Source organism: Notothenia rossii, assembly GCF_949606895.1.
Source record: "Notothenia rossii genome assembly, chromosome: 2".
Lineage (NCBI taxonomy): Eukaryota > Metazoa > Chordata > Actinopteri > Perciformes > Nototheniidae > Notothenia > Notothenia rossii.
This window is the reverse complement of record NC_136904.1, coordinates 49,764,271-49,791,536: the sequence shown is the minus strand read 5'-3', so window position 1 is coordinate 49,791,536 and position 27,266 is coordinate 49,764,271. Positions and strand designations below refer to the sequence as shown.

General features: G+C 40.4%; 1 protein-coding gene across 5 annotated transcripts in view; it reads left to right on the top strand.

Annotated features, from left to right (window-relative positions):
* Positions 1-27,266, top strand: part of minar1 (membrane integral NOTCH2 associated receptor 1) — a 154,148-nt gene that overhangs the window by 125,261 nt on the left and 1,621 nt on the right. The window contains exons 4-7 of one of the 5 annotated variants that reach the window (XR_013805312.1): positions 20,079-20,185; positions 21,837-21,959; positions 22,191-22,369; positions 22,886-24,098. The exons of 2 other annotated variants lie outside the window; for them this stretch is intronic. Coding sequence is in view for 1 of the 3 variants with exons in the window: in XM_079665328.1 (XP_079521454.1) it covers positions 20,079-20,189 (111 nt within the window). In the remaining 2 variants the exon portion in view is untranslated. Of the gene's footprint in view, positions 1-20,078; positions 20,608-21,836; positions 22,370-22,885; positions 24,099-27,266 lie in introns of those variants that run through there. 2 more of the 5 variants (XR_013805313.1, XM_079665328.1) reach the window with 2 other exon arrangements.

Below are 27,266 nucleotides of genomic sequence, written 5' to 3'. Positions count from 1 at the left end.
TGCCATGGGAGACTCTACCAGGAACACAAGGTTCCAGACAACACAGCCCCCAGGTTCATCAGGGCACACAAACCTCTCTACCACGGTAAGGTGCTGGTTCTTCAGATATATATATAATGATACCGGTACTATAATTATACCTTGAGGTCTGTGATGATGGCAAGTTATCTGTCGCCATGGCAATGGCATTTAAACATGTAAAACTCAAATTAAACACATTAACAGTCTTCAAATCATATTTTAATGTCTATTTGCATGTTAATTGGGTCAATTATTTCAGTTCTGACTTCGAGAAAGGGCCTTCATTTGTTTTTTAACGTACACCTTTTTTCTCTCGAATCGAGCGAGGAAGAGCGCAGTGATCCCTCCCACTGGAACACTAAGGCATTACCAACAGATTAACGCACAATCAGCCCAGAGCCATATAATATAATTCTCTCTATATGGCGCTGAATCAGCCCATACAGTAGGATACATGTGTGTCTCCACACTGGAGACTCGGTGGTCTCCAGTGTGATCTTCTTTGCTGTAGTGTGTTGGGGCAGCGGGGTGAAGACAGCTGATGCCAACAGACTCAACAAGCTTATCAGGAGAGCAGGCTCTGTCCTGGGAGTGGATCAGGAGTCGTTGGCAATGGTGTCGGAGGGGAGAATGCTGAGGAAACTTCTCAGCATTCTGGACAACGGGTCTCACCCCCTGCATGCCACACTGGTTTCCTACTGGAGCACTTTCAGCCACAGACTGAGATCACCCATAACCACCACACAGCGCCACAGGAGGTCTTTCCTCCCAGTGGAAATCAAACTCTTTAACTCTTCACCCCTAAGTAAAGGGCACTGAGAACTTCCACACCAACACTATGTGCAATATACTGTAAGTTCCATCAATGCAATACTATGATAACGTGCAATTACGTAACTGCCACTACGTTTTAATTTTTGCACTATAACTAATAAATACTTCTAATAATAATTGCATTGATTGTGTGACTTTCTATGTTTCTACGTTTCATGTTGTCTGTGGATGTTTAATTGCTCTTTTTGCTGCTGTGTTTATTGTGTTTATTGTATTTTGTTACTCTGGCACAACAATTTCCTTCGGGATAAATAAAGTCTTATCTTATCTTATCTTATCTTATCTCTCAGGATTGACTATTCTTGTCTGTCACAATGGCACACAAGTAAGTACTAACATCCCTGCTCACATGCTCTCATTCTCTGCTAGGGTCCTTCTCACTTCGGTTAAATGGATTCCTTGCGTCCCTAACTTGCGTCGTTTCCCTGTGACTAGTCCCTCCCACCAGGGAAGCATGGAGAGACGCAAGGAAACCACGAGAAGTAGGGGAATTATTTTTAAGAGCAATGGGACGTCCTTTCCTCCGGAGCGTCACGTGAAGCGACGTCCGTTTGTGATGACGCTGCACAGCTGATCGTCTGACAGCAGCCAGCTCTGTCCCTGTTATTTCCACACACACCCCCGCCTCTGTTAGTACACATTTACTGACACAAACATTTGTATCATCCGTTGAAGACCCAAATAAAATAAAATAAAAATTAATTCTCAAAAAAGATAAACGCCATTCTTAAAATGTATAAACGAACAATAGTTTGATTAATATTGATTAGAGTGCACAAAATAAATAAAATAATTCAGAGAAGAAAAAGAGATATGTTATCTATCAAAACCCAGTTAGATTAACATTCATTGGATTGCACACTTTGGTTGTTTGTTTGGATATGTAGCAAATTAACATTTTAAATAGTACTTAATGACTGACTGAATGGAAATGACAATAAATGAAAATGTAAAACGAAAAAAGCGATCATGAAAATGTTTCCAAAAAATGAATAAAATGATTTTTGACCACTTTGTTGTTCAGATATATCACATATTTGTAACAAAATGATACATTAATTGAAACAACACACGGTATAAACTGAGGAGTGACTCCCGTGAGGTTAATGTATTTTCTTCACTCCGCTGGGAAAGTGCTCTCATGTCAAGAAGCATCAGATCAATGCATGCACTGCATCGTCCAATCAGTGAGCGATACACAGTAAGGTGGCGGGGCGAGTGTCTGAGGATTTCATCGGAGGATGGTCTGGTGGCTCCTCGATTATAGCTCCTCCATTATCGCTCCTCACTCCTCGCTCCTCGGTCCTCTGGCAAAAATAAGGCCATTGGGACGCTACTCAAGATGGCGGAGACAAATCATCTTCCGATTAGACCGAGACAGAGGAGCGAGGAAATGAAAAATAAGAGAAGTGAGAAAGGGCCCTAGAAAGTGCCGTTTGGAGGCGGAGGCGGGACCAAACCATTACATGTAAATAGAAGGGGGTGTACAGAGGCTTTGGATAATTGACTTGTGGAAGAAAATAAGTTAAATTAATTGTAAGTTTAGTGAGTACATAATCAATATAACGTTATATTAAGGTTAATTCTTGATGAATGATGAAAGGTTACTTAAACGTTTTTTTTTTTTTTCTAAAATTGTTTGGGCCCCCGTGATGAGGGTGTTTGGGGTGGCCAATAGGGTGGCCAGGATTCAGCTGGGGGTGGCCACCCCCCAGTTCCGCCACTGTTCGTACCAAAGAGCCGTACCAAAGAGCCGTTCAAAAGAATCGGCTCGTTCGTGACCGACACATCACTAGTTAACTTCAGCTAAATGTACAGATGTAGCACTGAATTTCGGACTCCAGCTTACAGCTTCCTGCCTACTACCTGCCAAATACCAGTATATAGGAATGTTAAGCCCTCCCACTATTTTTCAAGAGGGCGTTGCCAGATTTTCAATTTCAGGTTTTAACCAGGAGATGGCGCTTCATTCACAAATACAGAAAGACAAGTTTCATGGACTTTCAGTTGTGTTTTGAAGAGCATTTGAACACATCAATATTTTAGATCAACTAAAGTATATCTAATCTTGTAATTCAATAATATATAGTCTTTATATATTAAATAATCATAATGTAAATGTTTACATTACACTTCTTTATTTGTTATGCTCATACTTTTACCTTTACAATCGTTTGCTTTAATATGCAGTATATTTTTGTGTTTGCTTCCTCCTGCTCCCTTTCGGACACATACTGTATGATTTATTATTAATATGAAGATATTATTAAGATAAGATAAGATGTTACTTTATTGATTGAACATTTAAGTTTAGAATGTGCTGTCCCACGGTAATTCAGAAGGCTCACAGGTCACATTCCGACCATTATTTAAAACAATAGGTGCTTTCACACCGTCTACAGTTTGATTTGTATAGAGGGAGCTCTGTCAGTTTTCGAATTACCCATTTGCTTTCGGGGAGCCCTATTTTTCAGAGCACATCCTGCTACTAAATATGTCACACGCACGCTCTGTTGACTGGCGCAGCAGCGCGGATGCGATCAATTGCTATAAAAACACTCTTCTACTAATACAGACGGTGTCAGTATGCCGGCGGATGTGGCCGTTGTTGAAGCCTCTTCAGGCTCCGCATCGGCAGGCCTCTCCCTCGGTGTGGAGCTGTCAAGCTCGACCCTAACGCCGCTTACAGCCGGCCAACTAAAAGTTGTTTTCCGTTCACGTTGTCATTTTTAGACTCCTCCGCTTCTTTGCTTGTGAATCCAAAAGCTGTGACGCTTGGCTGTTTTCGTTTTGCCATATTTTTTTATTACACAGCCAGAGTTAAAAACATATCAATATGAACATTTCAAATACCGCGCCGGCATCACCGCCATAACCATAGCAACGTAAGTAAGAATGCAGCGCCACCATGTACAGATGGCAACACCCAGACATATTCACAAATATAAAACAAATATTCAGAAACTGTAATGAACAATAACTACTATTTATTTGATGAACTGTTATTTACAGAAACTCAACATTTCTAATCTGTGTGACACAAATATGCACGATTGTTTTGGGCTCCCCCTATTTATCTCAAAGTCAGCCTTCAGGGGAGCTCCCTCCCTCTTCGGGGGAGCCAAGCTCCCCCTAGCTCCCCCCCATTTCGAACAGTGTCTGTGGCTGAATGGCCAGCGATTAGGTGCGGCGCATTTATCATAGGTTATCAGAGCTAACTGCCTGCCGTCAGATTCCATTTAAAAAACAGATCTGATTTTAAGACTATTTCTGCGCTCATAAAGAATTATAAGAATAAGAATAATGCGTATTGAACTGGTTTCATTAATTAGTGAGTTTATTTAACACTAGAACCTCCAATCGGGTCAATTTGTGTGATGTGTGTTGTGTGTGTGCAATGTAACTTTTTTTCAATAAAATATTAAAGTCTGCCAGTCCGTGACTTTTCCTGAAAGTGTGTTATGTAGCACCCTATGTTGTTAAAAATTGCATTCTAATAGCGGGATTTGACGGGTTTAGGTAGGCCTATACAAAAACCTCTGGCGGTTCTAGTGTTAAGGTAATTAGGTACAGTAGAAGCCCTTTTTTATCAGTAACGAATTTAGCAGTTGAACATAAAAGTCAACTAACTGAGGGTCACTTGCAATTACAGTGTTGTGTCTAACTGTAAGCTTGTCACTCAGAGTAACCTACCGTTAATTTAGCTGCTGGAGAAGAAAGATCAAGGGGGGAGGGGGGGAGAGAGCTGTGGTTGATGGGCCATTAGTTGTGTAAATACACAGCTGAGAGCTGCCGTTTCATTCAGACTGTTTAAAAAACTCTAACAACGGACTATTTTTCTTAGCGGATGCATGTGAATTTAAATCAATACATACAACTATTTTTTAAATCCATACATACAACTATTTTTTAAATCAATAAAAACATTTTCTAAATTCATAAAAGCATTCCAATTAATATTGGGAGTCATCTCGTTACTTTGTTGAGAATGTGGCCGTGTAATAAGCGGGATAATTTGCAGCGACTTGTTCCTTATGGAGAAAATAACACCCGTCATGTGTGTGTAGAGGTGTGTGTGGTTAAAACACTTTCATGAAGTGAAGGAATTTCCTTCTATAAAACAGCTGTGGGCAGCAGTGAATGTCACGGACATGAATTCATAGATCAAGGCAGACTGGTGCACACACTCTCCTGTCCTGCCAGGCGACACGCCCGTTCTAAGCCGTGTCCCTCACTCCTCACATCCCAAGCATCCCCGAAAAGTGTAATATGTTGTTACATCTCAGATGTTATGTTTCAGTTGTGCTCTGTCTATGTTCAGTGATGCAAACTTGTCACCTTTCGGCGAAATTCGCCGTTTTGAATCCAAAATAAGTCTTTTGTGTGATTCATGTAGATCTGCAATACAAATATTTTTGGGGTATGGGGGGGCTGGGACCCGGAGTAATCTGCGGCCGTGAGCTGTTATGTGCCATCATGACACGCATGGTGTTCTTTTTTTATATATTATAAGGAAGTACAAGCTGTGTGCTCGAGTCTTCCTGCCTGTCGGCTCTGCTCATGGATGTATAATAAGGCTCTGCTGCTCCGAGATGATGGTCTAGCTTCAGCAGCTATATTACCTACGGGTGCGTTCGTTAATATTAGCTGTGCGTCCGGAATCACTGTGGCACAGACTGGACCGCTGGTGAACAGCTGTTAGAACGGGCCGTTCAGGTGTTCAGAGCAGAGCTCCCTGTCGGAACGGCAGAGCGTGATGTGAACTGAAAAGTTTTTCTGTGGCAATATTATTTAAGGAATCGTTGAGCTAGCTAGCTAGCATACATTGTCACTATCTGCTAACGTTAGCTTTAGCCTTCTATTTCTAATAGTTTTTTTCATAGGCTATAAACAGAGGTGGTATAAGTATATATACAGGACTGTCTCAGAAAATTAGAATATTGTGATAAAGTTCTTTATTTTCTGTAATGCAATTAAAAAAACAAAAATGTCATACATTCTGGATTCATTACAAATCAACTGAAATATTGCAAGCCTTTTATTATTTTAATATTGCTGATTATGGCATACAGCTTAAGAAAACTCAAAAATCCTATCCTCAAAAAATTAGAATAGTTCCTCAGACCAAGTAAAAAAAAAAGATTGATAACAGCAAAACACAATCAAACATTTGAAAATGTCCATTAATGCACTCAGTACTTGGTTGGGAATCCTTTTGCACGGATTACTGCATCAATGCGGCGTGGCATGGAGGCAATCAGCCTGTGGCATTGCTGAGGTGTTATGGATGCCCAGGATGCTTCAATAGCGGCCTTTAGCTCATTAGCATTGTTGGGTCTGGTGTCTTTCAGCTTCTTCTTCACAATACCCCACATATTCTCTACTGGGTTCAGCTCAGGGGAATTTGCAGGCCAATCGAGGACAGTAATGCCATGGTCAGTACACCAGTTACTGGTGGTTTTGGCACTGTGGGCAGGTGCCAGATCATGCTGGAAAATGAATTCCTCATCTCCATAGAGCTTTTCAGCAGACGGAAGCATGTAGTGCTCTAAAATCTCTTGGTACACAGCTGCATTTACTCTGGGCTTGAGGAAACACAGTGGACCAACACCAGCAGCTGACATGGCTCCCCAAACCATCGCTGACTGTGGGAACTTCACACTGGATTTCAAGCAACTTGGATTTTGCTCCTCTCCAGCCTTTCTCCAGACTCTGGCGCCTTGACTTCCAAATGAAATACAAAACTTGCTTTCGTCTGAAAAGAGGACTTTGGACCACTGTGCAACTGTCCAGTGCTTCTTTTCCTTAGCCCAAGTCAGACGCCTCTTCCGTTGTCTTGAGTTCAGAAGTGGCTTGACCATGGGAATACGGCTATTGTAGCCCATTTCCCGGACACGTCTGTGAACAGTGACTTTTGATACCTGGACTCCATCTTCAGTCCACTGTCTTTGAAGCTCCCCCAAATTCTGGAAGCGACTCTTCTTCACAATGCTGTTAAGGCTGCGGTCATCTCTCTTGGTTGTGCAGCGTTTCCTGCCACATTTCCCCCTTCCAACAGACTTTTTGTGGATGTGCTTTGAAACTGCACTCTGTGAACAGCTTGCACTTTGAGAAATTTCTTTTTGTGTCTTACCCTCCTGATGGAGGGTGTCAATGACGGTCCTCTGGACAGCAGTCAGATCAGCAGTCTTCCCCATACTTGTGATTTAGTTTACTGAACCAAGCTGAGTGTTTTTCAAGGCTCAGGAAACCCTTGCAGGTGTTTCGAGTTAATTAGACGATTCAAGTGATTCGTTGAACACCCTACTAGTATACTTTTTCATGATATTCTAATATTTAGAGATAGGATATTTGAGTTTTCTTAAGCTGTATGCCATAATCAGCAATATTAAAATAATAAAAGGCTTGCAATATTTCAGTTGATTTGTAATGAATCCAGAATGTATGACATTTTTGTTTTTTTAATTGCATTACAGAAAATAAAGAACTTTATCACAATATTCTAATTTTCTGAGACAGTCCTGTATATTGTACTTGAGTAAAAGTAGAAGTACTCAGATCTTGTACTTGAGTAAAAGTAGAAGTACTCAGATCTTGTACTTGAGTAAAAGTAGAAGCACACAGATCTTGTACTAGAGTAAAAGTAGAAGTACTCAAATCTTGTACTTGAGTAAAAGTAGAAGCACACAGATCTTGTACTAGAGTAAAAGTAGAAGTACTCAGATCTTGTACTTGAGTAAAAGTAGAAGCACACAGATCTTGTACTAGAGTAAAAGTAGAAGTACTCAAATCTTGTACTTGAGTAAAAGTAGAAGCACACAGATCTTGTACTAGAGTAAAAGTAGAAGTACTCAGATCTTGTAATTGAGTAAAAGTAATAGTCCCAGAGTGTAGGAATACTCTGTTACAGTAAAAGTCCTGCATTCAAAATGTTCCTCAAGTAAAAGTAGAAAAGTATTATCATCAAAATATAGTGAAAGTAGCGACAGTAAAAGTAGTCATTGTGCAGATTGGTCCATTTCAGAATAATAGATATGATATGTTTTATAATAATTGATCATGAAAGTGTTCTCAAAGCTGGTAAAGGTGCAGCTAGTTTGAATGACTTTGTATACTGCAGGGTAGCTTGTGGATTTACTCCAGGTGGAACTAAAGTCTGATTTAACACTTGATTATATTTCACTTAATTAATCCAGATCTGTGAAGTAACTAAAGGTATTAAATACATGTAGTGGAGTCAAAGTACACCATGTACCTCTGAACTGTAGTGGAGTAGAAGAACAAAGTAGCAAAACATTGAAATACTTAAATAAAGTACAAGTATCTCAAAATTGTGCCCAAGTATAGTACTTGTTGAGTTTATGAACTTAGTTACTTTACACCATGTGGCTATAAAGATAAAAATACTTAAGCCTTGCACAGAGGCACGAAAATACATTTTCAAAATGCTCAACAGTGCTGCCAAAATTATAAACTGACTGCTACACAATTTAAAATAAATGCTTTTATATATTTTTATTAGATGTGACTCTTTGGCGTTTCTGTTATTATTAACACTGCTGCTTTAGTTGTTCTGACTGCTAAAATCCTCTGTCATTCCGTGGGGTGGGGGAGCCGGGGGCTCGGATCCTTGTCACCTTTTTCATACCTGATGAGTTTGCATCCCTGTATGTTAAAAAGCCTCAGTCACCTTAATTCATGTAATAAAAACATCTCAGGTCAGTAACACTCAAAGCTAAATGTGCAATACCATGTTCAGCTATGTTACTATTTATAATGTTATTGTTGTTACATCAGAAGATGTACATATTGAAATGATTTCTTAACTTACAGTAGGCTATTTTTTACAATGTGTGTTGGAAGGATTTATTAAATTACAATGAATATTGTCATTGTTGAAGGATTTTAGAGAAGGGTGAACTATAAGCCTGAATTACATAACATTTTATACCTAAAAACATAAAAGCCACAATAAATAAATCACAATTATTCTAGTTATTTTTACCTCCCGTATTGCTTTCAACCTGCTTTTATGGTCTTGTTACGTCACTAACTGTAAACTTGTCACATACAGTCTATGGTCACTCAGAGTAACCTACTGTTAATTTAGCTGCTGGAGAAGAAAGATCAGGGGGGGAGGGGGGGAGAGAATTGTGGTTGATGGGCCATTTGTTGTGTAAATACACAGCTGAGAGCTGCCGTTTCATTCAGACTGTTTAAAAAACGGTAACAACGGACTATTTTTCTTAGCGGATGCATGTCAATTTAAATCAATACATACAACTATTTTTTAAATCAATAAAAACATTTTCTAAATCCATAAAAGCATTTAAATTAATATTGGGAGTCATGTCGTTACTTTGTTGAGAATGTGGCCATGTAATAAGCGGGATAATTTGCAGCGACTTGTTCCTTATGGGGAAAATAACACCCTTCATCCAGATGAGGATCCCTCCGTTACACTTTGGGATCCTGAAAGACCGACGAAGCTCCATTAAAATATACATATTTTGGGTGAATTACTGAGTTTAGGCACATTAATAGCGTTTTAATGAAGTTGAATACAGTATATTTATATGTGTCAGTGATTTCATGTCAATTCGGCGAACATAAACATAAATGATTGTGGTGAAGATGATGATTAAATTAGGATTAAAAATCGAGAGCCGGGCTGCATTTCCTCCCGTTCGTTTTTTTCGAATAACAAAATTATTTTGTTAAATAACAACATGGTGATGTTTTGTAAATTATTACATGTCTCTTATTTAGCACAGTAGTATGATATCCGTGACATATGGATCTTAACAAAGTTCCGCTGTACATCCAGCATACTGTATCTCACTTTATTTCACATGAGCTCCAGTGTGGAACCCCACTGCACCCCCTGGTGGATCAATGATCCATTGCAGCTGGCTTCATTATAATTACGTTTATCTATCACGGGGGCGGTCTCAAGTCAAGCTGGAGGTTTTCCCTTGAGCGAGGGCAGATCACGTACCAATCACGGCCCTTACGTTTCAAACTGTCTGAAATGAATCGCTACATCTGTATGCGAGCGGCAAAATATGGATAGACTTTTAGTGAAGTTACCTAAAGTGAGAGAGGAGACAGCGTCTGTCAGAAAACGGAGGAAGTATGACAATGATTATTTGAAGCTAGGATTTTCATGGACCGGTCCTGATGACACTCCACTGCCACAGTGTGTTATCTGCAACGAGGTGCTAGCTAATGACAGTATGAGACCATGTAAACTCCGGCGTCATATTGAGATGAAACACCCATGTTTGGTGACCAAGCCACAGGAGTTTTTTGACTGGAAGCTCAAGGAATTGCATTCACAGAAAAATGTCATTGACACATTTAGCACTGTAAATACAAAGTATACAAATTAGGGCTGTCAAAAAAAAAATTAACGCCTCTAATTATTTTAACGCGATTAACGCATGTGGATCTTTTGTCCTCGGCCGCCCCGTAGTTTCAGAGCGCATCGAGTTTAAAATACCATCTACAAGCTGATGCTGACAGCCCCGCTCCTGCCGTCTGCTTGCGGCAGACCACACTTCGACGCTCACCGGCAGGCACCGACTGGCCATCGGGAGGACCGGGAGGGGGTGTGTATGTGTGGCGCGAGAGAGAGACCTTACGTGTATTGTTGTTGTTGTTAGCATCTGGTGCTAGCTAGCTGTGCTAACGGATATAAGGAGCTGTTTAAATGAAAACAGAGGAGTGACATTTCGCTGACAACTTCGCTGAGCACTTGACTTTATGCAGGTAGTGAGACAGTGGGACATTGTGGGAAAAGTCAGCACACTCAGCACGGATAGTGTGCGCAACATGATTGCAGCGTCCAGGCAGCTCCCGTTCAAGCATATGCCTTGAGTTGCACACATACATGGTTGCACATAGCTCCAACAATCCATCACACACACACACACACACACACACACACACACACACACAAGCACACAAGCACACACTTTGTATTGTATTATTGTATGAGAGAGGTTCCAGATGGAATTGAGGCGAATATTTGTAATGTTTAGAGGTTGTTGTGTTTAATATTCATGAGAATATTTGTCATTGTTCAAATGATAATAAACATTTGCATAAAGCATATTTGTCCACTCATATGTTGATAAGAGTATTAAAAACTTGAAAAATATTCCTCTAAGGTACATTTAGAACAGATAAAAAATGTGCGATTAATTTGCGATTAATCGCGATTAACTATGGACAATCATGCGATTAATCGCAATTTAAATATTTTAATCGACTGACAGCCCTAATACAAATACAAATACAAAATACCGAGTGGCGTTACGGATAGCTAAGGCAGGTAAACCTCAAAACATTGGTGAAACGTTACTCCTCCCTGCGGCTAAAGACATCTCCGTCTCAACTATTTCTCTCCGAGTGCAACGTATGAGGAAGCTGCCATCCTTAACCTCAACATGTTTAAAACATAAATATAAAGAGGTTTAAAAAAGCTATTGTTTAATGTTTTAAGGAGGTGACGCTCAGCCAATCAAAAAAGAGAAAGGTAGCGAAAACAGAGCATTTTATGACATGTTCTCTTACTGGACCTCTTTCAAATGCAATTGAATACCCCTGTATTATAGCAACAACAACAATAATAATAATAATAATAATAATAATAGCAATAATAATTGGGAGGGGGGGCGCGGCTGTGACTATGTTCTCTGAGGGGAGGCTCACCTTCCCACACTTTGGGAACCCCTGCTATACATAGTCTACCATTTAAAACTGCACTACACAGCTTCACTTACCTCGAGATCCAGGTGACTGATACATTTAAAGATCTTTATAAAGCAAATTTTGCCCCCCTTCCGTCCCGCCTATAAGACTTCGCATGTCATCGTTGAATCTGTCTCTGGTTGCCCGAATTAATTCCATCAAGATGAATACACGCCCCACATTTTATATTTATTTCAATGTGTGCCCATTTTCCTCCCTCAAACATTCTTTCGCAAAACTGACACTATTATTTCGAACTTTATTTGGAACAAGAAAACCCCAAGGATACGCAAGCAATTTGTACAGAGACCAAAGGCACTTGGTGGACTTGCTCTGCCGAATTTGAGGTTTTGTTATTGGGCTGCCAATCTGAGAGTAATACAGGCCTTGCTGCAGTCTGACTCACAGCACTCTCTGCCTGTTTGGCTTGAAATGGAGGCTGCTTCCCATGGGCGCGGGAAGGGGGGTGCTGAGGGCGCTGCAGCACCCCCTAGTGGCAGGCAGGGGGGGGCGGAGCTCCCCTGTCTGAATTATTATTTGACGGTTATTGCTGCTCCCGCTATGCATAATCTGTGTAATATGTAGCCAATAAATCCCACATTGTTGTTAAAATAATATTTTGGCCTGCCCCGAATGTTTTTTCTGTAGCCCCGGACAATTCTACCTCAATAATATAATACATTAACCGTGCTTTACGTGAACCTCATCAAGACACTAGAAAGGATGGCAGGACTGTAATTTCCCGTGTTCAGTGAATGCAACAGAGGCAAGACACCAGACCAATCAGAGAGTTGCATGGAAATAAAAGTGTGCTTGTGTCATTCAAGCTCGCGGCTCTGTGTGTGTGCGGAAATAGCGCATTTAGTGTGTGTGAGAGAGGGGGAGAGAGAGAGGGACCGGTGCCAGCAGCAGGGACCGTGTTGTTAGCATCTGGTTAGCTAGCTGCACTAACGGACATATGGAGCTGTTTGTTCCACAACAAGCTGGAGGAGAGCTCTCCTCTCAGACTGAGAGGCTCAGGTGAGCTAAAGGACTCTCTGAGTGTTTAGATAGTTAACTTTAGTCTAAGTCATCTCAGTGGGTCTCAAACGGTTTGGCCAAAAATTATTCAAAAGATTATTTCCTCGGCAAACCTTCATATGATCATTATAGTTATAAAAAAAAGTAAGACAATAAAGGAAAAACAGTTATGAAATACTATATGGCAGTAAAACAAGAATACAGTTTGAAAGGGGAGTGATTTGTAAAATATCCATAAAGAAAAAGAACATCTGCTTACAGTTGTGTTTCATCTGGGTGTTGAGAGATGTATCCATAGATCTCTTAATGTTGCTCTCAAAGTGCACCAGATTGATGCTTTTAACTTCAATATTTTAAAAAAATCTTCCCCGGACCCCCCTAAAGGAGGTGAGGTCCGCTCCCCACTCGTAAAAAATAGCACTTTACCCCTGCCTATATGCCGTGAGCTGATTATCGAGCCTTCATTGTAACAGTCGCGGGTTTACTGTGTGTTTGCGTGTGGGGAGTTTTTTTGTGCGTGCTCTATAGTGCCCGTAATAGTGTTCACTGGAGTCCAGCACCTCAGCAACTCCACTCAAAATACCTTCCCGCGCCTCTGCTGCTTCCTGTAGTCCAGTATCTCTCTCTGCATTGGCTCACTCTTCCATTAAGAGCCCCTCCTCTGCTTATACTAAAAATGTAATTGTCAAAACATCCTTGAAAATTTGGAATCAGTTCAGACGTTTCTTTGATCTCCAAACATACTCTACACTAGCCCCTTTAACTTCAAACCATGTTTTTCCTCCATCCTTAGTAGATGGTGCATTTACTAATTGGTTTAACCAAGGCGTTAAAACATTCAAAGACCTCTATATTGACAACACATTTGCGTCTTTCCAACAGCTACTGATACATTTGCACTACCTAGTTAAACATTTCTTCAGGTATCTACAGATTCGCAGTTTTGTTAGCAATAGATTTCCTCAGTTTCGTTAGCAATAGATTTCTTCAGTTTCCTAATCACCCAACTGACTCGCCGTTAGACACACTCCTTAGGCCGGTACCTACTCTGAAGGGAATGATGACGTGTATTTATACTCACATTTATTCTCTTCGTCTGCTTACCCTGAACTCCATTAAATCTCTTTGGGAAATAGATCTTGGGGAGGAGATTTCTGAGGAACTCTGGAAAGAAGCCCTTGCGCTACATAAATCTTCTATTTGTGCTAGACATGGACTGATTCAGTGCAAAGTTGTGCATCGCACGCACTTCACTAAGGTCAGGTTCTCTAAAATATATAAGGAGGTGGACCCAGCTTGTGACAGCTGTCACCAAGCACCGGCGAGTCATGCACACATGTTCTGGTCTTGTCCGGTCTTACACTCTTATTGGACTGACATCTTTTGATCACTGTCAGAAATCACTGGAAAATCGATTGCTCCTAATGCTATGACTGCACTGTTTGGTGTAACTCCACCCACATGGCCACTCTCTTCTCTGGAGACAGCCTTCATAGCCTTTGTTACTTTACGAGCCAGACGCTTGATATTGCTCATGTGGAAGTCTCTAATATCCCCTTCACATACCTTGTGGTTAAAATAAATCCTAAATTCAGCCACTTGAGAAAATAAGGTGCATAGTGAGGGGCTCCCTGGGGAAATTCCACAAGATGTGGGACCCCTTCTACAGGTATATACGGGAGCTGGACATGCCGGATGTCTCTGTACTGTGGTGGACCTGCGGTGTTGGATTGCGATTATTGGGCGGCTGACTGACCAACAATTGCTATGTTTTATTTGATGTGTTTGTGTTTTTGTTCCCATTATACACATTGTTTGACTTTGACTTTTTCATTTCATTATTAATAATGGATTTAGATTCAGAGCCTTTAGTTTTTGATTTTGTCTTTTCTGTATTTGTCCTGTCTCAGTCCTGTCCCTTTTTTTTCCTTTTTCTGTTCGGCTCGAATGCACTGTTGTCATTCCACTTTTTGCCGACTGTTGTTGTGCTGTCTGTTTGGTTGTTTGTTTGTTTCTAAAAAAGAAGTTCAATAAACAAATTGTGGAGAAAAAAAAGGATTAGCTTTTGCTCTCTGACTCACCTGTTTAGTCTTATCATTATCTGTAGTTGAAAATGTTTACAACCTTGCTTCATGCATATTCAGAATTTAGAAGGAGGTAATCTCTTGACACAGCTGACGAAGAGAGCCTGAGAAAACAGTCACCAGCTAATCCCTTCTCTCCAAAGCCAAATGCCTGCTGTCTGCAGAGACAGAAACATGACCTGAGCAGAAGACAGAATTGGAGAATTAATAGAAGGAGACTAGTTCAATAATTCTTTATCAGATGTAACGGTATACGTATTTCTACCGAAAATATTCGGTATGGGCCCTTTGGTTCGGTACACGTTTAACAAATACAACGTTAAAGTCCATGTAATGTCCAAAATAAATGTTATTCTGTGTTAATAAATCGCTTCATCACTTTCCACTGTTTCATTTGACATATCAACATCAATGATTCTTTCCATAAATACCCCCCAAATAACATGAAATGTGTGCCACTTTCCCGTGTTATTCCGCTCCGGTAGCGAAAAGCTTGCCAGCCATTAACCCAGCTGTGTGACGTCACACGTGGCAAACACCAGCCTCGTCTGGATTGTTTGTTTTGTATCCTTCCGCTATTTTCGCTCAACATATGTGTAACCGGACCTCGCTAAACTTTTTTTATCTAACAATTCATGATGGGGAAGCGATGTGTAGTTGTGAGCTGTGAATGTTTCCTGATTGCTATAAACATTGATCATGGGTGCTGGAAGATTGTGCACAAAACTCGGGTCAGAATTAAGTTACTACAGGTGTTATGCCAGCTTGAGCTAAATGTCACCAGAGTACAGTGAACTTGCCTAGTGACTGAAATATATAAAAGTTGAAGTGAAATAAGTAAGGCCAAAAATGAATTACGTCTGAATATCTTTATTATTTTTACCACTTTTAATTATTTGTGGGCTCGCACATATACCAAAATAGACTAATGTACACTGCAATAAAGATCAAATGTTACAAGTGAAAAATTAACAAAAGAACCCCTTTTTATTTATCAAACAGTAAATTAATACAATCTTACAAATTTGTGATTTGGAAAATGTTGTTATATTTACATGTTTCTTTGGAAAAATAATATTGTAAATGATGTACTTTGTAAATTATTTACATCATGCGAAACCATTTTAACCAGTTCAGCTGCATGACTTATGTCAAATTACAGATTTGGCCATTGAAATCCCTGATAGCGGCCTCCCGGTTCAGGGTAAGTCTTCCGTATCTCGGTTACAGCACATGCAGGCAGCGGGACTCTGATTTTTGGGCCGAGTACACCCCAGCACCAACGTACAAACTGTCGATAAGCTGTATATCGATACTTCCTATTGAAAAAAAAGTATACAGATTATAAATATATTTGGAGAAAAATAAAATGTTATGTAGTACTATTATGTAGCAATGGTTACAAATTGGCTTATAACATGATATTTGTATTTTACTTGTACAAAATAAATATGAGGTTATACATGACTGCTTGACAGAATCATAGACCTCTTATATATTTCCTCACATGTGTAGTTGTTTCTTTTCCCAAGCATACATTGAATTTGCATACACAGAAAAAATAAAAGCCAAGCTGTTTTTGACTGCTTGAAAGAGTTTAATGGTATCTTTAAAAGTGTACCATATCTGTAGCGACTAAAAGTATTATATGAAAGCAAAGCTGCAATAGGCAGTTGGGTCAATCAATATTTACTTACTGGTGTAGTGGGCCATCAACTGCTCTGTGTTGTTGTTTGTATTGAAGATACGCTATTTTCAGTGTCCAAACACTGAGACAGCCTTCTCTAAAGCCTGGGTGGCTAATAATGCACCTTGGTTTCTCGTCGGTGTCTTCTATCTGGCAGAGTCCTGCACGGGTCTGATTTTCAAGACCCGCTCCCGCCCCGCACCCGTGACGTGCAGTTCCGAACCCGCCCCGCTACCCGCACATATTGCCAATTAGTTCCGCAACCCGACCCGACCCGCCGGCACATGATCCGCAACCCGACCCGAACCCGCATATATATAAGCAGTGACAACGTGCAATTATTAACACACGCAGTTGCATATTTGGCTCAAAAAGCCTGGGATGTTGTTTATTTTCTCCATCTAGGATGACACCAAAAGCCTCCCAGACGTTGGATTTCGCTCTTGAGGAAGAGTTATTGAAAATGCTGTATTCTCCGCTATAGAGAGCTTCACCTCAGCCATTCAGAATGTGGTGCGCTCAGCAGCAGATAGATGCACTGCAGAGTATAAATGATTATGCTCGGTCCCGCGGAGGAGAGGTCTGAGGATTTAAACATTTAACTAAATTATTATTGTTTAAATATATTTATTATGCAACACCCGCAACCGGACCCGCATCATCTTTGTTTTACCCAGAAGCGAACCCGGAAAAAAGCGTTTGAAAAAATACCACCCGCAAATCACCTTTTTTGCGGGTCACCCGTCGGGTACCCGCGGATACCCGACCCGATGCAGGACTCTGCTATCTGGTCAGTAGGTTGCAAACTGTCTATTTGTTCCATCACCTGCCAGATCTCTCTGCAGCATACACATTCATCTGCAGTGGGCATGCTTTCACAGCATTGACATGTACACCTGAATATTGTACATAACATTAAAAAACAAAACAATATCTGCCGGACGTGTGAGGAACAGATGACAAATTAAGATCGACATTTAGTGCAGGTCAAATTAAATAAAACAGAATTTACCATTCAGTATTGCCGACTCGAGTCTCGCCGGCTGCGGAATCCGCTTCTCTTTCACAAGTTTCTGCCTCGTTGTTCGATTGCTGGGCAGGAGGCTCGTACTGATAAGGCAAGATGCCTTGAAGTGAAAGGCTAGCTGGTTCACTCTACTTCTGTAACTGAATCCAGATAACCCTCCGAATCTGAGCTTGAATGATCGCTGTCGCTGTCGCTGTCTGAAGTTATCGCGTTGCTTGCCATTTGGACTGATTTGATCAAATGGCAATGTTTGCCACGTGTGACGTCACCGCTCGTTCGGGAGTGATCGGGGGCGTACTCGGCAAACTTCGGAACCAACATCGGTTTTTAACGTATATGTCATTTAATTATGACGAAACTTTAAACATTTTTATTTATTTTTATTCTGGTGATATCTAAACTACATGTTAAAAAACACCTGTGTTAGATGCATTACATGGCCTTTAAACGTACAAAATTGAGAACGTGAATAACTTTTTGGAAGTAATCCCAGGTGCTACGTCACAGCATGCAGTGTAATTTTCTGACATCGGGCTCAACGCGTCATAGAGCGACCAAGTAATTTCATTGGATGAGAGGCATGAGAGCTGGTCACAGAGATGCTTTCAAATTTATATTACATGTATCCAAAGCGACTTACATACTCAATATTGTGGGCAATCCCCACAGCAGCAATTTGAAGTGACTCAGGGGCACAACGACATGCTGACTGCAGTGGGGTTTTAACCTGTGACCAACTGATCGCCAGACCAAGGCTCTATCCACTGCGCCAAGGACATGGCGTGTTGGTCTATGTTTGATAACCGTGAAGTAGCCAAAATACACCCTGCGAGCCGGTTTCGAATCCCGCTCAATCCTTTGTATGTCAGAACATGCATAAATGTAAAGGTGGAGCTTATTTATTATTTTACCACACTATTGGGTAGGTTGTGTATAAAATCAATGGATCATTTAAGTTCTTCACCATAATCATTCTTGATTCATTGTCTGTTTATATTTTTGTACTTTGTAACAGAATCAAAATCTTCAAAGTAACTCATGTTATCAAATCAATGAGGTTCAGAGTCAAATCTTTGCCCCGCAAAATGTAGTGAAGTATTAAGGAGCATGCAAGGAAGTACATCATTGTACAGTACTTCTATAGATGTACTTAATATAGAATAGTACTTAGAATATAAGTAATATGACAAATATGTATGAGGATTATTGTTATGTTGTGCATTTATTATTATAATTACAACTTTTAATAAATGTATTAAAACTTAAGAACAAAGTATTAAGTAAATATAACAATAATGAAAGTGAAATACGATGATGAAATATTCAAAACAGAAACATCCATACTTGTTTTATATGTATTTATATATTTTAAACAACAGCAATAATAGCAACACCATTTCTTACAATATGTATAGTAAAGTGTAAAATAAAACTATACAATAAAAACAGTGCAAAATATAACAAAGTGAACAAGTTGCACCTGCTCACAACATTTATGTTTATGTTTTTTATGTTTTATGTCTTGTCCTTGTATGTTTCTTTGTAAAGCGACCTTGAGGTTATGAAAGGCGCTATATAAATTCAAGTTATTATTATTATTATTATTATTATTATTTGGTGATTTAAGGTGCATCCCCTCTCTTTTTTTCCCATACCCTCTTTGCTCCAGCACAGCCCTCCAGTCCTCATAGGAATGGGTCTCTGATTCTTTACAGTACCAATTGCCAAAGTACTGTAAATGGGCTGGTGGCTTCCTGTCTTTGTTGCAGTTTTTGCAAATGATGACGTCTGTCTTTTTGACATATTTTCTTTTGCCTGATCCAGATTGCTCCCTCTCCTCTTGTCTTTCCCTGTACTGCTGTGTGGTGTACGGCACGTTACTCTGACCGGATGTTAGTGCCTGAGTAGCTGATGGCAATGGCATGTTGAGAAGCATCATCTGAGAGCTTCCAGGCACAACCTGTAAGGTTCCAGGCACTTGAGGAAGCTGCAAAGATGGTACCATGTATGGTGTTGAGAAGGGTGGAGTCGGTGCAAGGAAGGGAAGAGCATAGTATGGAGGTGGTGGGGGGACCTGGGAGATGGCCACTGGTTGTGATCTCTTCTGGAGCTTTGCCTCACCAGCAGTGTTTGGTGGCAGAACAAAGGTTTGAAGCTCAGCCAAACTGCCCGAAAACAGAGATGTCCCTTTCTGCATTGCCACAAGAAGCTTCTCAGGTCTTGCCATGGGAGCGTCAGGAGCGGGGATACCCTGCTTCAGGATCTGCTGTTCCTGAGACCTGCAACGCCTGCTGAACCTGCGAAAACATGAAACAATCAATATTAGGAGGCGTGTGGTGCAGTGGGTTGAGCGTTGGTGTTCGAATCAGGTGGTTCAAACCCCACTGCAGTCAGCATGTCGTTGTGTCCCTGAGACACTTCACCCCAAATTGCTCCTGTGGGGGTTGCCCACAGTATTGAGTATGTAAGTCGCTTTGGATAAAAGCGTCCAACAAGTAACATGTCATGTATTAATAAACAAAAGGGAATATTTGTAATGAAAAAGAGTTGGGATTATTTTGAACAGTAAAGCATTTTATTGGGTAAGTATTACAGTGTAAGTATACATGTTTTGCAGTAGTATGCTTATTTACTCACCATTGTGTGACAGTTGCAACATTCACTTCTGGGAGCTGGATGGTGGTCTCAGTCATCACCTTGGGGTGGAAAGCTGGTCTTCTTTTTGGCGGTGCCCTTCTTTCACACTGGAGCCAGTTTGTGAGTAGAACTTCTTGACCTTTGTTGCTTCCAAAGTGTCTGTCAAGTTGAGAATACTGTCCCGTTAAAAACTGAGAAATATGTAATTTATAATAAATATTTAATAAACAAGCTGTAAAAGATTACACATTGATTCAAAGAAAAACTGATGACTACATACAATACAAATTAAAGATGAATAAAAACTAGTACAAATGCAGATTATGCATTTAAATGTAATCAATCAATCAATCGAAATGTATAAATAGCCTATATTTTGTATGAAAAACTCGACCTTCATACTAACTATTTAATAATTTCCTCTCAATTATAGTGTATTAAAGTACCTTACAATGGAAACAGGCCTGCCTACTCAAGTACAAGTATTTCATAATATAAGGTGGAGTTAACTGCATTGTAACTTCCCTTCACTGTCCCCCCCCCCCCCCCCCCCCCCCCCCCCCCCCGGACTTTCATTGTTTACAGGTGAGGTTTAGTATTTAAATTAATGGTAAAATAAAAACAGGTGTCCGGTTACAGTCAAGGGCAAGATTTGATTTGCTCTTATTTTATTTGTATTTCATATCATGCTGTTAAAGCTTGCGTTAAAGACTAAATTCACTTTTAAAACACGTCGGTCGCTGCACCGGTGACGGAGAAAAAAAAGACAATAAAAGAAGCCCCGTCCGGTCCCGTCCGAGATTCTCTCTAGCTCTTAGTTATGTTAGTCCTTAACTTAAACTGGGTAATGTCATAAACAGGCATGTTATTTAGCCAGATATGTCAACATTAAATTGACGATACATGTACATAATAATCCGCTACCGGTAGGTAAACATCACATACATGGAACGGTTAGGGCGGGACATGTCCGGTTCGCCAGTCATTAGTAAAATGTCCCTGTGCAACATGTTGTTTAGTTAATATTAATATATACATCTAATATGAGAGTTTATAAGCATTGACAACATAGTTAAAGGATGATGTACTTACTTTTGTGATGTTGGGAAAAAGTGAATCCCTCGTCCGCAGAGTAGCCCCGCCTACGGAGACGCTGATTGGTCAATTCTTGGTTGCTGCGGGAGCAATTCTTGGTAGCAATATGGGCGCTGATTGGCCACAGCCCTCAATTCTTGGTAGAATCTTGGTAGCAGACGTGAACGTGATTGGCTGTCGCTACCAAGAATGAGCTCGACTCACAGGCGACCGGGGCGCGCCACACGCCTCCGTTTAGTCAGTAATTTCAGGAACTATCGAACACAGATAAAGTTGAGCTGGAAGATCCTCCATCATTGAAGTCTCCCGTTTGGGAACATTTTGGTTTCGCACTTAAGGCCCTGACACACCAGGCCGATTTTGGCCGTTTTCGTTAGTCGGAAGACGAAGCGCGTCCTGTCGCCCAAACTCAATTTGGTGTGTCCCGCACCGTCGGCCATGACACGCCTTATTTGGACTGCCTGACCCGATGCATGGCCGATTCAACCATGAATCGGCCATGCATCGGGTCAGGCAGTCGGAACAAGCAATCTCTCTGATTGGTTGTTCAGCTCGCGAATCAGTGCAAGAGAAGCGAAACGGAAGTGAGGGACGTAAAAAAACGATTTAAGAAGGCACACACAGACTGCTATTCATTTTCATCTCATCATGGCGATCTGGAATGACGGAAACGAAGACCTGCTCATCACCTTGATCCAGGAGAGACCAGCTCTGTACGACATCACAGAGAAAAGGTATTCGAACCGAGTAGTGAAAACCGGACTCTGGCGAGAGATTGAAACGCAACTTGGTTTCTCGGGTAAGATTATCTTTTTCATCAATTGAGCTCTTTAGCAGATACTGTTGGCTTGTTATTTTTTGCCAGGGTACAGTGACGTTAATGTGAAATGTAATTTGTTATTTCAACCTTGTGTTTTGTTGTTATCTTGTTGCTAGCTGTTGCTAGCTGTGCAGTTTGGCACTGCATATAGATATGAATTGGACATGCTAACTAGCCACAATGCTTACATCGTTTATTTGTGTGCTTCAGAGAAAGAGCTGAGGAACAAGTGGGATTCTCTGCGAACCCAGTACACCCAGTACAGGAAACTTGCCCCTTCAGATAGTTGTGGAGCACAAAGGACTGGCAGACAGCTGTGGATCCTGAGCATGCTGCAGTTTTTAGAGCCCTACACAAGAAGGAAGGAGAGTACTTCGAACCTCATCATGGTAACTATTTTATTTGTTGAGTACAAATTTGTGTTTCTTGCTTCTTTCATTTACAAAAACATTATTTTCATTCATTTGGTGGTTACAGTGGTAAATATAACATTAACAGAATAATATATATATTATTTTATTATAATTATTGATGTGCTCATCACCTTAATGTTGCAGCTGGTAAAGGAGGAGCTAATCTAAATTACATGATATACTGCTGGGTAGCTTATGAAATTCACCATGGGATCAATAACGCTTTTATCTTAACCTATAATAATACATGATAAAATATGTCTTGATTATATGTTGTAGTGTTCTGAATCTTCTAGAAGTCTTTAGCAGTCTTTAGCATCTGAATAGAGCCATCACAATGTGTCTACAATGTACCTCTCACACTTGACCAAACCCCAAACTAATGGCACACACATTTCAGGGTATTGTTTTGTTATGAATGCTTAGTAAACAGTTTTAAGAAGCCATGGTATTAAATCCAACTAACTGTGAATTTATTTAAAAAAAATTAAGGAACGTCCGGTGGCTGCAGAATCAACCCCCGGTGGCACCAGCAGTGAAACCTCGACCAGCACCACCGAGGAGTCCTTCCACTTTGATGCTGAGCCCTGCATTCCCCTGGCAGAATCCAACATCTGCACCACACCGGCACCGCTCGGAGAGAGGCCAAGCACACTCAGCACTCGAAGGACACCGGCGAAGCGCAGGATGATGATACTAAATGAGATACTGTCTACCGCTGTTCATTGTTCAAGATTTAAATGTAAATGTGCAAGCCGGTTTTCTGCCCCTCTAGCCTTTCATACGTGATGGTTTCTTCATTCTCTAACTGTTGTGGAGCAGAACTATAAAGTTGCAGGATTAGTCTCAAGTACCTCAATATAATTATAGTATGTCTGCACTTTAAGTGCTCATGTCATCATTCATTCATATATTTTATATTCTACTAAAACTGAATCAAACCATAAATAAGGGGGCCTGTTGGGATTACTATATATATATATATATATATATATATATATATATATGAATTATTTTATCCCACTTTATGCTTTGCTCTTGCTGCTAGTTTTACACTGATTTTTATATCTTATTTCTTACTGATGTAAAGCACTTTGAACTGCAATCCCCTGTATGAAAGGTGCTATACAAATAAAGTTATTATTATTCAGATGGATGTTTCTGCCCCTCTGTTCATTCTGCCATTATCCTCCTCAATCTGCCTAGAAGTATTTTAATGTTGTAGCTGTTACTATAACCAATACTAATGCTAGGGCTGCAACTGACAGTTATGTAGGCACATTGTTATTATTTCTTATCGCTGTGTGATTAAAAGAATAAACACAAATAGCACGACAGGCAATGCAAAACTTTATTTCGTACCTTCATACACACAACACAACATTAGAATGAGCTTTTATCAACGCCTACATGATGATAACCTGTCAACATGACAGGAAAATCCACATGACATTAATACAGAGCGGGCAGAACCCAAATCTAGCTCCAGTGCCGCACGAAACATGTTTGTTTATATCACGCAGTCTGTTCTTCTTCTCTGTCTTCCGGTTGTTGCCTCTTTTGAATGACGAATACACACTACCGCCGCCTGCTGGTAAGGAGAGTTATTGCCACTCACGCACTGAAGTCTTTGCGGTGTGTTCCCGTGCGACACATGGCCAAGACGCAGGAGAACACGGCGACGCAACAGCTGGCGTCGGCGTCGGTGAGTCCTCTGGTGACTGCTTGGTGTGTCAGGGCCTTTACATACAAGGATGACGCAACCTATTGCAACACGATAAAACAGATACACAGAAAAGATAGTGCAAGTAAATTCAAAAAGAAAAATAGCAAAATAGTAAAAAGTTAAATAGTGCAATAAGAGTCTATATACAAGTGATTGGAATATGATATATTAGACAAATAATTACTAAGTAGCAGATGAATGTTATGGACGTTGTTTCAAAGTTCAGGTGTTTAACAGTCTTATGGCCTGTGGGATGAAGCTGTCCCTGAGTCTGGTGGTTTTAGTCCAGATGCTGTGGTACCGCCTGCCAGATGGCAGCAGACAGAACAGTTTGTGGCTGGGGTGATGGGGGTCTTTTATAATCCTGAGGGCTTTCTTTAAGGTTAACCTGGTATTTTTACTACATTTATTTAAGTTACATTACAGATTTGGATTAATGATGTGAAATACAAACAACCCTTAAATCTGACTTTAGTTACACAATAAAGTACTATCTTATCTTATGACAGTAATCAATTCTACACGTAATAAGATCATTAATGTCTCTGGGCTTGAGGAAGAAATAGCCATACTCATGAAATAATGTCCTTTTTTGTTTATTACTAATATGTCGCTCAAAGCCTAGCTCTGGATCAAATATAATAAACTATAAACTTGTTGAGATGGTTTTAATTCAGTTTTACGTTTTTAACCCTGTTTCTCTCCCTGAGCACTAGAACCAATAACCAAGGGTTCAGTTTTGTCCCGGTAGAGCTGAAAAAAGCATCCTTACGTAGCTTGATATCTGAAATACAGTTTAAATAGGCATCAGCTGGTCTGCAATGTAGAGCTGTGTGTCATCAGCATAACTATGGAAAGGTATAGTAAGGTCTCCTGATGAAGTGGAAACATATATCAATTCAAAAGTGTAGTACCGAAGATTAAGCGTTGGGGAACACCAAATATCATTTTATAGCTCTGAAATGATCCTGAGTCCATTTTTGCAGAGAAGAGCTCCCTGGTGACAGTGTGTACACTCACTAGTGTTTAGTCAGTGGAGAGTGCCATGTGGAGTGCACAGAGCAGGGTTGGTGGTGAAGAATGCGCGGGGAATAAGAAGAGAGGGTTATTTTGGTGTTTGAAAAATCTGTTACTTTTCTTTAAAGCATCTGTCAATTGTTATTGTTTCAGTTCAGAGCAGCCACTTCATGTGTTTGTTTATTAATATTCAACCTCTGTAGAATAAATGGTAATTGGCAGTGGTAATAATATTCACAAGAGTGCTGTGAAAATCTCAATTGCTTTCCATGCAACATTAGCTTTGGAAATCACATAAAGCTGAGTACATATCTTCGGAATTATTGGTATTTTCCACAAAATGCTCTTATTCTGAAATGTTTTTCAGTTCCTAAACACAACAAAACTCATATACTCATAGGTGGCACGTGAGGCTCAGGTTTGGGAAGGCTAAATAACTTTTTTTACCTGACGCTGCCCGCTTGCAGCGTCTATAGATAATAGATCAACTCAGTGAAAGCACCGCCTGCTGACCAATCAGAGCTCAGTGTGCGGAGTTTAAATCTATCAAGTTATATTACAGAATAAAGGAAATACAGTTTAAACTGCCGTGTGCAGAGAAGACGCCGACGTGTCGCACTTATCATTCATATCACATCATCAATGATATTATATCACAATATTTCCTTATTTGAGTCAGCTTCTCGAGCCATACTGTATGCAGAAGTATTATTTTAAGCAAGACATTAAGTTTAGGAAACACTCAACTCAAATGTAATTAAAGTCAGATCCACTCGTGTCTTAGACGGGGCAGTGATATCATAAAACTGTTGTACGCATTCAAACACTCTGTAGTTCAGTGGTTCCCAAAGTGGGGGGCGCAGAGGCATGACAGGGGGGGCGGGGCGCGAGAGACCAGGAGGAAAAATGGTTATTAAAAAAAAAAGATTAAAAAAATCATCATTTGAAAGATTATTGATTCGAAAATAAGATGATACAGTACTATTACATCTGGGTCTCTGTGTTTCATTAAAGTTCGGCTCTGTGTGTATGTGTGGAATGAGCCATTTTGTGTGCATGCGCGAGCGAGAGAGAGAGAGCGCACCGGTACCGGAGATCGTAGTTGTTAGCTTCTGGTGCTAGCGAGCTACGCTAACGGATATAAGGAGCTTTTTCAACAACAAAGTGGAGGAGAGTCCTCTCCTGTCAGACTGAGAGACTCAGGTGAACTAAGGACTCTCTCAGTGTTTAGATAGTTAACTTTAGTCTAAGTTATCTCAGTGGATCTCAAGCGGTTTGGTCACCATTAATGTAAACAATTATTTCCAAGGCACACGTTTATTTGATCATTATAGTTATACAAAAATAAGAGAATAAATGAAAAACAGGTATGAAATACTATATGACAGTAAAGAAATAATGAAGTTTAAAAGGGCAATTTGTAAAATATCCATAAAGAAAAAGTAAATCTGCTTACAGTTCTGTTTCATATGGGTGTTGAGAGATGTGTCCATAGATCTCTTCATTTTGCTCTCAAAGTGCACCAGATTGATGCTTTTAACTTCAATATTTAAAAATCTTCCTGGGGGAGCTTGCCCCCGGACCCCCGATGTGAGGTCCACACACCACCTAGTGTTGCAGTAGAAAATTCCACTGTAGGGTCCGGTACATTAATGGGAAACCCTAAATGTTTGAGCAACCTCTATGAAACGTCAAGCTACCCCACAGCACCCCCAAAATAAATATCTGGCGCTGCCACTGAGCCTGACTATTTGTATTGGGGGGACCCGACTTATTTCTTTCTCCAAAGGGGGGGCCTGACAGAAAAAGTTTGAGAACAACTGCTGTAGTTTATTTATTTTTTAACCAGTTGTTTTATATTCACCTTGCAGCTGCAACTATGTGGCTTGTATCCTGGATTATATGTTTAAGTCATGGATGTTTAAAGTTCATATTTGTCTAATAAGAGTTTACTTTTCATGAATGAAGTATGACGCTGCGCTTTCAGTACACTTGTCCCTGTTTGTGATCGGTCAAATGTAGCTAACCCCGCCCCTTTCACGTGAACGCGCTCTCAGCTGGAGAGAGAAACCCTGGCTTGATTTACCGAGTTGATAACCAGTGTCGTAGGACCGCTGTTAGGGTTGGTTA